The sequence below is a fragment of the Orbicella franksi genome, chromosome 11, assembly GCF_964199315.1.
Source record: "Orbicella franksi chromosome 11, jaOrbFran1.1, whole genome shotgun sequence".
NCBI classification, from domain to species: Eukaryota; Metazoa; Cnidaria; class Anthozoa; order Scleractinia; family Merulinidae; genus Orbicella; species Orbicella franksi.
In genome coordinates this window covers 27,908,617-27,921,353 of record NC_138155.1, presented here as the reverse complement: position 1 = coordinate 27,921,353, position 12,737 = coordinate 27,908,617, and the positions used below count along the sequence as shown (strand labels likewise).

General features: G+C 36.7%; 1 protein-coding gene across 2 annotated transcripts in view; it reads left to right on the top strand.

Annotated features, from left to right (window-relative positions):
* The window catches only part of LOC145502941 (stabilin-2-like), a 58,024-nt gene that overhangs the window by 4,429 nt on the left and 40,858 nt on the right, over positions 1-12,737 (top strand). For both annotated transcript variants that reach the window (XM_081482352.1, XM_081482351.1), the window contains exons 2-15: positions 457-536; positions 1,810-1,879; positions 2,933-3,037; positions 3,394-3,513; positions 4,422-4,547; positions 5,174-5,250; positions 7,768-7,901; positions 8,189-8,249; positions 8,775-8,942; positions 10,242-10,388; positions 11,009-11,146; positions 11,408-11,470; positions 11,789-11,911; positions 12,486-12,536. In XM_081482352.1, the coding sequence (XP_081338478.1) occupies positions 457-536; positions 1,810-1,879; positions 2,933-3,037; positions 3,394-3,513; positions 4,422-4,547; positions 5,174-5,250; positions 7,768-7,901; positions 8,189-8,249; positions 8,775-8,942; positions 10,242-10,388; positions 11,009-11,146; positions 11,408-11,470; positions 11,789-11,911; positions 12,486-12,536 (1,463 nt within the window). The remainder of the gene's footprint in view (positions 1-456; positions 537-1,809; positions 1,880-2,932; positions 3,038-3,393; positions 3,514-4,421; positions 4,548-5,173; positions 5,251-7,767; positions 7,902-8,188; positions 8,250-8,774; positions 8,943-10,241; positions 10,389-11,008; positions 11,147-11,407; positions 11,471-11,788; positions 11,912-12,485; positions 12,537-12,737) is intronic.

The window sequence follows — 12,737 nt, the reverse complement described above, 5'->3', positions numbered from 1 at the left end:
TCAGGTTTAATTTTCAATAACAAAAATAAAAAGCTTTAATACTTTTGACCATCATCTCATCTTTTCATTGTTAGTTTAGACACCTGCTAAATGAAATAAACTTGACAAAACATTGCTTCATGAACTCAGTAGGTCATGATCCAATTAGCAAATCACTGTGTCACAACGAATATGCATTGTTTCACTGGATTCATTGTTTTGACAAGCAATAGGTTTCTTTTGTCTTAATAATCTCCATAAGACGCGGCCAAAAAGTAACTTTTTACATACCTTACATCTGGAAATTGAAGCAAAAACCAGCAGACAAATATAGGACTGTCAATGTTTAACACAGGTAAACAAACCCGCATGCCCAATTTGAAGTGTTTCAGACAAGGTTCATTTTTGACCAAAAATTGCTAAGCATGTCTCTTTTCTTCTGAGTCCTTCAAATGTTCTTCTTATATGTTGTCATAGCTTGTCCTGGTGTACCTGCCTGCAATGGGCGTGGTTCCTGTAGTGACAGTATCAGTGGAAATGGATTGTGCGCTTGTGAGGTAAGAATGGAACAACTGTCAGTTGTTAAGTCAGATAGATCAGGAAATGGAGAGGGTCAGGCTTACATGTAAGTGGTTGTTACGTTGGGTTCCTGAACAAGAGCTCCACCTTAATTTTGATCTTGGTCAGGTAACTTGCTAAAGTATTCCAATTATTGGACCCTGAGCTAGGTACTTTACTCTCACAATGAATTATTATTGCTTTTATCCACCTGGAAGCTCAACTATAACCAGATGCAGATCCATACTGGTTTCCACCGTTTTACAGAAATTGGTCAGATATTTTAGAATGACTCAGAAACCCAGGGAAGGGGAGTCAGAATGCAAACCATTTCCTGGGGGAGCAGGGCCCTTGACCTCTCTAGAAGCTTGCGCCTTCACCACTTGATGTTTCAGACATCAGTCATCTAATGTCCTAGATCCATACCTAGATCACTGGCTAAAAGAAAGTATTTCCTGACAAGGCAACCTGACAATTTTAGAAGGGATTAAGGTACAGCTGACTAATTCAGTAGGCTTAGCAGATTCCCGATCATGTATACTAAAGGCATCTACAGTCAAGTTTCGATCGATGCCCTTGATTGACACTCCATTGATACTCGATTGACACTCCATCGAGGCTCCATCAACATTTCAGTCAACATCTCTGGCGATAGTCAACTAATTTTTGATCAATGCATATGAGTTGGTCAACACTTGGCTGACTATCGACCGACTGTTAATCAAGTGTTGACTGAGTATCAATTGGGATGTCGATCAAGTAGCAATCAAGACGTTGATCAAGGCTACTGATCGACACTTGATAACAGATGCTTTTAGTGCACATGATCCCAGAAACCTATATTAACAAAGTCATGCAAATCTAGGGTACTTGAGCTACATAGTGATCAATATGAGTCAGTGAAATGCTGCCAGTGATAAGGTACCAGACCCTTGTTATGCTGTAGACTAGAAAAGATTTTGAAACCTTGAATAATATAGAGCACGTATAAGTTACATTCTCTGTCAGGCCCTGTAGCTGGTGATACTGGTTTGTTATTCTTGAAGGTCAGAAAATAAATGCAATGTGTGCCCAGTATATGGTAAAATGTTGACCTCCCGAAAAATACATTATTGCACCAGTTTGCAACAAATTAATATGACCTCCACTATAGACCTCCACTCCCTGACCCCATAAGCTAATTCAGGTGGAAGCTACAAGCATGGTTATTATCATGTCTGGAATGCTTTATTTTATTAATGAAGTTTTTTTGTGTGTGTTTGTCTATACCAGAATGGCTTTCAAGGATTTGCTTGTGAACTATGCAAAGACTCAAACATGTTTGGCAGTTACTGCAATGAAAGTAAGACATTAGTGTTATCAAATTATACTGTCAGTAGAACCCACATGCTGTCTCAAGTTTTTTGTGCCTTGATTCCACTCAAATATGTTTGTCCATGGAAGAAAATAAACAGTAATTGATCCTTATCTTTCTAATATAAGCATCTTTGGCTGGTCAGCCTGGTCTTTGAAGGTTTTTTACCAATGTAGGTCAGAATAACTTTCTCAGAATTTTCCTCCAAGGTAACTTTGGGTGAGTACAATGGAATTCCAGGGATATTGTCTTTCTGAAGAAACAAACAAACAACAACAACAACAACAAACATAACATGACATAACATAACATAACATAACATAACATAACATAACATAACATAACATAACATAACATAACATAACATAACATAACATAACATAACTGTTTATTCACAATTCAAATTCAAATTCAAATTCAAATGAAATGAAATTAAAGGTGAAAAGGAGACAAAAGAGGTTATCCCTTTCGAGGATGTCTCCTAAAATAATAAAAAATGCAAATTTACATCTGTGAATAAAATTCATGATAAAAAGTTCAAAGATTTCCTAAAACATTAGTAAAATGGCATCTGAGCCTGTTCTTGAAAATGTTCATAGTTTCTGCCTCCACAACGTCTTTAGGTAAATTATTCTAATTGTTCACTATATTTACAAAGAAAAAATACTTAAAACTATTTAGCTTAGCAGGCAATGGTTTAAGTTTGCGGCAATGGTTGGCCCTTAAAGGTCAAAAATCATGTGCAAACTTAAAATTCTCAAATGGGTCTAGTCTGTTAAGATTGTTAATCGCCTTATAGTAAGTGAAGAAATTAACTGCTAGTCAGCGTTTCTCAACATTTATGTCAGAGTAAGCTACAGTTTTTCCAGTAATTAAGTTAGTCCATTAACTATTTTAAATGTAGATCATAATTTAGATGAAAAGTGTTGAGGCCCCCCTAACAATTGCAACCTACAGTAACACTGAAAAAAATTCCAAAACATGTGGAAAAGCTTATTGCTTTTTGCATTTGTTGGTGACTGGGATATTATTTCATTTCAGCTTGTCTCTGTAAACATGGGGAGTGTGACAGTGGGTTGAATGGCACAGGACACTGCAAACCAAATACTTGCCTCTTGGGGTATACTGGGCCAGACTGTAACATAAGTAAGTTGTGCCTGTCTTATTAAGCCAGTGACATGTTAGGGTGGCTGTGGTACTTGTTACTAATAAACAGTCTGATTTGAAGTAGCTTTGTAGCTGAGAAATAAAATTTAATAAGTATGCTAGTTTTGTTTGCATATCATTTTTGGCCTAGTTTGCCTCCTCCTGTTTCCATGCAGGTTAATTACTTGAATGGGAAATACTTTGGCAATATATATATATGTTTCTCCTTCCCACAAGTACATTGTTCTTGCTAGAACAATGTACATTATAAATAATATATTTATTAAAATAATCTATTACAATAAGTAAAGAGGTCTTCACACAATAATCACGATATATTTTTCTTAATTTTTTAGGGTTGCCTAGCTGTGATAAGAATCTTACATGTGGAGTAAATGCTGATTGCTTTAAAGTCAACAACACTGATACTTGTATTTGTGACCCAGGATTCAGGAATACCAGCAATACATGCACTGGTAAGTGTCCTGTGGAGTGGAATATGCTTACAAGTACAAAATTACCATAGGTGAGGAAAAAGGCAGGAAAAATTCAGGGCAATTTTTTTTTTAATTTCAAGAAATTAGGTTGAAGTTGATCTGATCTGTGAAGTTCTAAATTTTTTGTGGAACTGAGGCAAATTTTACAGCTGAACCTCTCCACAACCGCTACCTTGGAGACAGAGGAAGGTTACCATTGTAGAGAGGTGGTCATTATGGGGAGGTAGGGGTGTAATACAACGTCTGATTTTTTAGGGGTCGCAACATTTTTATTAAAAAAAAAAATTCTTATTGTAGCATTTAAATAAGTAACACTATCAAGATATAAAACAGAAAAAAAGACCTATGGCGCATGGCACTGATCAAGTTTTGTGACCTTTTCCAATAAAAGGGGTTTTGTATACACCGCTTGCCATTCATTGATTACTGTAACTGGCCATTGCCAAGAGGTTATTTTGGCAGATGTGACGCGCATTAGTGGCTCTTGCTGTTTTTTAGGAGGTGGTAATAGTAGAGAGGTTAAATGAGAGTGAATGTATGGACCATCTGCTGGGATATAAAAAAGTGACTGTTGTAAGAGAGGAGGCCATTGTAGTGGAGGTTTGACTATATAGTTCTCTGTAAACTTAAGTATTTTGGAGTGTTATTGATAACAACCCCAACTGTTCACAAAGGAAATTAACAAATTAATATTGTTAGTCAAATTGTTAGTTGGCTATCTTTCACTAATGTTCATCAGTCTTTTTATGACCAGTGGAGATTGTTTTCCTTCCATAGAAAGTCAAGGAATTTTCGTTTCTTCATAGGCAGAACCATATTATGAATTGTTTCTTGAAATTATAACACACTTTGATTTTTGAACTAAAACTGGATTTTCTCCTTTCAAGCAATCAATCCCTGTAATGATGGTACCCATGGCTGTCACGGTAATGCAGACTGCTTCTACCTGGGACCTGGGAAGAATAATTGCACATGTGCAGCAGGTTATAGAGGAGATGGAGTTGTGTGCTCGGGTAAGATTTATTATTTTCTTATAACTGTTGGTAAGAGGTATGTTGGAGGTGATGAATTATTGTTTTCCTCCCCCACTATTTGGGAGCTTCCAAGGAAGCATCATAAGCTCTTCTTCCCAGTTCCACTCTTTGGTGAAAGAGGAAGATTGTGTTAGTGGTTAGACACCTTGCAAAAAATACTTATAAATAAATATCCCACCTATCCATCTACACTGTAGAGACACTGATAATGAACATTTATCAAATCAACGTCTTGAATAACAGGCCATTTTTATTTTCTTTTGTTCATCTTGGGAATCATTTCAAATACAAATGACATTTAACTGTCTTTAATGATATTTCAATTCCCTGCATATTCCCCTTCCTTCATAATTATTGGAAGCAATTCCCAGTAACAATCCTGATAGTTTGGAAATGACAATACTAGGAGAAAAAGGATTACCTGTTGTGTGAAAAACTGTGTCACATTGTGTTAACAGACTTACTGTGAGAGTCGACAAAATGGAATTTGGAAAAAAGGCAACCTACTGTTTTGAGTGTCTCCATGTGGAAGAACTTACCTATAGATAATGTACTTTTTGATATCTCAATTTGCTATAATTATTATTTACGCTTTTTTTTTCTAGCAATTGACCCTTGTCAGAGGGATAATGGTGGCTGTCCATCTAACTCAACTGTTTGTAATTATCTACAACCTGGAAAGGTATAGACACCATCTTTCTTATTTTTATTGCTTCTGTACACTCTTTGATCAAAAAAACTGTTTTTAAAAGTTACATGTACAAACATACAACTTATAGGTTAATACACCCTTTCCATAAATTTTTTATGGCTGCCAATTGAAAATTCTATTAACCTCACTAACCTTGTTTTAGAGTAAAAATTCTTTTGAACTATTGACTCAAAAACAAGGTTAGTCAGGCTTAAAGGGCATGTAAACCCAAAAAATGCTATTTTGGGGACCACATAGTCGTTTAGTACATACATGACATCTGCCAAATCTGTAGATCTTTTGTTCACTTTAGCCCGTTTTTACGTTGAAAAATCGCTTCAAAGCTCTAAACATCCGCCATCTTGAATTGCGCAATCTAGCAAATGACGTCACGGGTGGACCTTAAGTTACGGGAAGTCAAAGGTCTTTCTTGAACACGTTGTGAAATAAGCACATGTTTGTTTAGTTTTGCAGTAATTCGAACAAAACAGGCCATACTATGCATAAGTTTCCAAAAGACGCTAATTTGAGGTGGCAGTGGGTAAAATTTGTTCAAGGCGCAAATCGAGCCTAGCGAAAAGGGCCGATTTCGTAGAGCCGACGGAGCATTCGGTTATTTGCAACATTCATTTTTCTCCAGATTGTTATGAAAAAAGTTTCATGGTAGAAATGGGGCTGAGAAAGCAAAGTCCTTTACTTTCTGGTGCTGTACCGACGATACAGTCTCCAGCAGCAACAAATTCTTGCGACAGACGAAAGCGGCCTATCCAAAATGAAGGCAGCAAACAACCGGAAATGGCTGACAGTGCCGATAAAAGGCCTAGAAGAAGTAGAGCTCTTCAAAAGCTTGACGTTAATAGGGTAAACCACTTTGTCTGCTATTCTTCGCAACACAGATAATCTCTGCTTCTTTTGAGAAACCCTGCAAAGAAACAGCAGTAGAACAGTATGTGTCACGCTTACACATCATTGAGTAACTAGAAAGGTAATTACGGCAAACCACGTTTGTGCCTTTGTATATATTAAGCCCATTGCTGCCATTGCTGTAACATATTTTCAATAATTATGATGTAAATTAGCAATCACCTCCTTATCCCTCACTGGGTTGGTGGCTTCAACCCAGTATACGTGGTGCCAAAATCGGCTGGAAAGGTGCTTCGGATCTTGTCTACAGCACAAGATGGCAGCGCAACTCGGACATGTTTACCAAGATAACCCCAGCACCAACGAACAAGCTGCCGATAGGCAATGTATCGAAATCTCCTACACGAAAAATACAGAGAAATAACTATCTACACTAGTGTTGTACTAAAATAAAACCAGTTACGGCAGAGGTAAATCTGACAATTGAACCGCGATAGTTAAAATAAAAGTAAACTTACTCGTTTCCTGTGTGATTATCTGTGCCGTGCTGCTGCCTGAATGCGTAATAAGCAGTTTCAAGCACCCAAACATCAAGACAGGTCAACTGAAATCCTGGATGCTAGGTAATACATTTCATTTGTATTTCTGGCCTCTGATTTTCTACTTTTTGCCAGACTTGTCCGATTTCAGCGCAGCAAACACTTTCGTGAGCAGTTGGCATTGGCTGACATACTTGACACTCGCACCATTTAATGCACCCAAGAAAGGTCGGGAAAAAAGACAACAACAAAATATGGTGAGCTTCTATTAGCGTGCTAATCTGACTATGTGCCGGCTTCAATAGATGTTCATCTGCTAAAAATGTAATTTAATTGCAAAATGATTAAACACCAGTCTGTGTTTCCAAGACGGTCTGAGTTGTTGTCATCTGGTTCTGGGCTGGCTTCTTGTTGATCGTTTTGTCGGACCCTTTGTGGGTCAGATTGATACAGACGAGGCCCAGATTGTTCCACAGCTACAACTGAATTTTCTACATCACTATCATACAAATTCACCAAATTTGAATTGCCGGAAGTGAACTTTCACCGGAAGTGGATTTTTTCTCGTAAAAGCTGTTTTTCTCCTTAACGAAACCCAAACGAGCAAAATAAATGCCAAATTCGTTTTCTACGTTGCTGTTTGCGTCGAATAAGAAAAACTTGTATTTTTGGGTTTACATGCCCTTTAACTTAATACTTACAAAAGAATTTATTATTGGCAGACATTTATGGAAAGGGTCAATTGGCCAGAGTACATGATGATGTACTTACAACATACTAGCAATTAACCTGCAATTATACAGTTAATATTTACAACTCATTTGCAATACATCGCATGTGTATACAATGTCCTAATTATTTCTTTTATCATTGATGATCATTCCCTTAATTTCATTGTTAATGATTAATAACTCTACAGTGCCATGTGTAGCTTCTATGATTGGTTCTTTCTCAGTTTTGAATTTTAGTATTTACTGCACAAGATAACATCCAATCTGATACTCAACGGGGATCGCTAACATGTTAAATATGGAATGCTTCATGAGGTCTCACTGTAGCTGATTTAGTATTAATAAAAATGTGTTTTTTTAATTTTATTTTGCAGAGTAACTGTAGCTGTCTTTCTGGATTTGAAAATTATACCAGTGATGCTGGGTGTGCACTGATTGATCTCTGTAAAAACAGTGGTGGATGTGACATGAATGCAAACTGTACAATGGAAGGACCAGGCGTAAAGAGGTTGGTAACTGTAATAAGATTTCTGTTTTGAGCATTTTGTGTGAAAAAAAATAGGTGGCATACCAAATTTATACATGTACATGTATATTGAAGTTACATTCTTGAACTTGTTTTGCATGTTTTCTTCATTTTTTTATTTTTATTTTTGCACTTAACGATATGAATGTACACTATTGTTGAAAATAAGCACAGTAAAGTAAGTAAAGGAAAGTGGAAAGGGCAAAGCCACCTAGTCTTATTAGTGGGATATTAATAAATAAAGCAGTGTGTAATGTTTCCAACTTTAGGTGTAACTGTAAGGATGGCTACAGGGGAAATGGAACCACTTGTTATGGGAGCATTCTTCAGGTGATCGTTTAAATTAAGCCTTGAGCAAGAAACGTAACTGTTCAATGTCAGTTTTTCTTGAAATGTACATCTCACAGTAATTTGTTTGCAGAGAATTTCTTTACTGGTTATAACATGTTCTTCCTTTTAAGGTGACTTGATGTAGCTCAATTAACTAAGGGTGCAGGTTTTTTAAATATAAATTTGGTCAGAAGTCAGTCCTCTAGTTTTGCCAAACCACACCATAAATTATCACATACTGTATGGCCAGATTTTATTTTTACTGGTTTCTTAAGGCTACCTAGGGACAGAATTGTATTCATCTTTAAATGATTCAAAATGTATTGGTTTGACTACATGTACCTGCACACCAAATTTTTTTTAAAAAGTTCTGTTTGAGCATTTCTCAATAAGACAAGTTACAATGAATTTTTCTGGAGTATACTTATCATGATAATTATTAATAGAAGGAGGTATTAGAATGGAGATGGCGCTGTTCGTTTATATTTGTATTTTGTATTTTTTGTGTTCTGATTGTGGTGGCAGAGGGTAAAAGAACTGAACTTACAAGGTCCTGATGGACTGAAAGGACAACTCACCACTGCCATTGATTTGTTGACTGGCTCATTTATGCATCAAGCTCTTGCTGGAGCAGGCCCTTTCACTCTTTTCTTGATGGTGGACAGTGCCTTTTCAAATCTGACTCAAGAAGAGGTAAGAAAGAGGTTAAACCAGTTAATTACAGCTTCTGCAGGATTAAATTTATCAAATCTGCATTGGAGGGCTAGCTACATGCTAACTTTCCTTCTCACTAGAATTCAAGTATGCTAATCATTCATCCTCATCTAAAAAATTAAAAGTGTTTCAAAATCCTTATGCAGTCACCAATAGGTTTTCTGTTCCAAAGAACAGTTCTGCTTTATTTTTACACTCTTACAATCACTGTCAGTATAACATTTTGATCATTGCCCTGTTATCTTCTTGCTAGGACAGTGCAGTAGTACACAATCTTGCCTTTTAATTGATCAAACTGTAAGGGAAAAGAATAGTATAAGGAAATAATTCACTTTTCACTATGTAAATCCCTTTCTCTTCCTTCATGGTTTGATTATTTTGCAAGGTGAGGTCATAGTTAATGGTCCAGTAACTACGGTGAGACTGTTATTTGCAGTGAACAACATTCGTTGCAAGTGGAGGTTAGGTGCCCAGGGAAAACAAACCCAAAACTCGCCCTGTAACCCTGCCCCATGATGTAAGACCACCCACATGGCAGGCACTGCTTGCAACTCAGCCATGAGCCCCCACAACGGCAGAGAACACAGGCACAAGTCACACTGAAATGGGAATCTCAGCAGAAAAGTAAAATAATAATTAGTAAATACTAATAAAAAAAAAAAAAAGTTAATCCAATAAAAAATCCCCAAGGAATGGTTGGGAGGGGGGAAAGGCGAAGAATGCACAAACACCCACTTGGTACAATGCAACGTACAAGGTAAACTGTAATACGAGCACAATGCAATGCAAGCGTCAGCTGACTGTTGCTAAGACTGCATGGAATCCAGGAACCGAAACTGCTGACTATTCAGTGGTGGAAGGGACCCAGAAGGGCCACTAACAAGGGCCACAGGAATACATACTGAGACATGCCTGGAAGCCCCAAGTGCTGAAAGATGCTTTAAACGCTAACCACTGATGGCAAGAAAACTGTATAAAACACTTACAAATGCCTACAAATGCCAACAAACTGTCGTGACCAACAAACACCAACAAACGCCAACAAATGTTTCTTGCTCCTCATAGTTAACTATGTTCAATTATATTTAATATATATGGCTATGATCTTTTCTCTTGATTTCAACTAAATAATTTGTTGTTGTCTGCTGTGTGAGTGTTTATTTGTAAACATGCTCCCATATATCTTAGCATTTACCAGCACCTTTGAGTTAAATTGTATTGATAGGAGAAACATATATATCTGACTGGGAGAATCCTTGTGTTTTTCTTCCCATTCAGCTGAGTGAGTTGTCAGGTAATATAGACATGGCCTCACATTTTGTCAGTCGACATCTGATAGCTGCTGATTTAGATTCAACCCAATTGAAAAAGTATGGAAACGTCTACACACTTCAGGGAATCAGTGCAAGCATCTCAGAGTACCAGGTTCGAGTATCATGGTTCACATTGTCATATAATTGTCAATTGATTATTGTTATAATAACCACAGTGGTACCACTTTTTCAATGGCTACCCTCAGGGGGCCAATGAATTGGCAATGAAGAGAGAGGTGGCCTTGAGTTAAGTGCATGTTTTTACACATGGCCAAGATGAAAAACCCGCCTGCTTTATCTATAGACAGTGGGCATTTGTGGAGTTTAGTTTACTTCCATAAGAGTGAAAATCTTCTTGCATTAAAAAGTTTTGAAAACCAATCTTGGCTAGTTTCTGATGTCCATCACATCAAATTGTCTAAAACCATTTTTCATGAAGTGAGCCTTATTTTCTTTTTAAAAAGTTGAAGAAGTAATACCTTTAAAGTGATGAGATCAGATTCTGTACCTTCAGAGTTTAAAGTCACAGTAGCCCAGGCACAACAGTTAACTGACATAATGCTAGGTTAACAATAAGCATAAGAATACAGTCGCAATGAATTCTATGCAAAAAATTATATAGATAATTAATATAATTATATGAATTATTATGACTCAGATTTATTGGTACATCAGAGCTTATGAGTTGTTATTTGTTAGCTCTGATCATGTTTCTGTAATTTTTGCATACAGAACATCATGTATTTCAAACTAGATGGGCAGCCAGTGAATGCGTCGGCACTCTTTCGCGATTTGTTGGCTGGCAATGGTATAATACATGTGATTGATAAAATAATGTGGCATGTTGGAGACTACCAAGAAACAAGCTCAGTAAGTTAAAACCAATGACAACCAGGAAATACCTTGTAAAGCTACAGACTGAGATAAAGCTGCATGCATGCAATAAACATAATTTTTCAGTATTGTACTGTAACTGAAAATTGTTATTGTAAAAATAAGAAAATCGCATGTGTGTATATTGTAAGTGTACTTTAGGCAATTCAATTAAAAATAATAATTCAAGTAAAAGATGTCCTGCTTCTCACTCTGAAGTATATTTCGTTTGTGGGTATCTGTTTTATTCCCTTCCAGAACTCATCTCTTCAAGTTCTTTTGGAACAGAGCAGATTTACAATCTTTGAATCACTTCTACAGGTAAATAATAAGGGTGATGCAAGAGTCAGTCTTTGTTGTTTGTCGCACTTTTGAGAACTCTCAGTCAAGTTTAGTTCAAAGAAAATGAGGTATAAGTTTAGCTAATATTTTGTTCTATTGTTTGTGACTTTTTTGGCATTGGTCAAGTGGAAAATGTTACACCCTTTAGATAGAAATTTTCTCCAGACCATTTTGTGATTTAATCACAGTTTTGCACTTGTAAGATGGGAAAAAATATAATGTTCAAGGGAGATCTTTGATCTGAAACGTATTGTGATGCGCAAAGCCTAATGTATCTGTCTGCTATTTTGTTTCTAGTCTTCTGGAATTGCTGCAGAGTTGAATGCTTTGGGTGCTTCTTACACCATTTTGGTGCCAGTTAATTCAGCTTTTGATAAGATTGACAACAGTACCATGAGATTCTTGACCACTACAGACGAGGTATGGATAAATAAAGGTTACTAACAGTTGTGGGGCTGAGAAGTAAGGGCAAATCATTCTTTGTCATTAGGTAAAGGAAAGAAAATAGAAAATATTAAGAAATCCTTTTGTGTCCTTATTTTAGGCAATGGAAAGAATAAAGGAAATAATTCCTATATATAGCTTAAGAGATAATTTTATCAAGACCATCAGTGACTTTCCTATTGGTTTTCTCACTTCACCTGTGTTGTTCCAGTGATGCTTGAAGTCTTTAGGCTTCTGTGTTGATTGCATGTGTATCAATCAGTGAATTCAAATAGCTTGGCCAAGTTAATACATATTTATACTCCTCTGTGCAACTTCAGAGGCACTATTCATGAGAGTTGAGGACTTTGCTAAGGAGCACATAACGAAGACTCCATCTAGGCTCAAACCTGGACCTGTTGATCTAATCTAAGGTCTGGTACACAAAACATGGCCACCGTCCCTCTGCCTCAATTTGATAGCCCTAATTAATTAGCATCTCTGTTTGTTTTTAAATTGTGTTATGGTAATATTCCTTCATGTCTTACATATATTTGTTTGTTGCTAACAGGGAAGGAGAAAGATGAAGTCACTCTTAAGGAACCACATCCTTACTGGAAAGGTTTGTTGTAGTGAGGCACTCATTATTGCACAGCTGAATGTAAAAAGAAACATGTTGCCTTTCTGTTGCCATGGCAGTACAAAAAGGAATGAGGTCAATGGTAGACCTTGGAAGGTTATTATTAACTTAAAAACTTCTTGCTGGATAAACGACACAAATGTTTGACCAGTTTGTAAGAATGTTTGTCAAAGTAGTTGACTG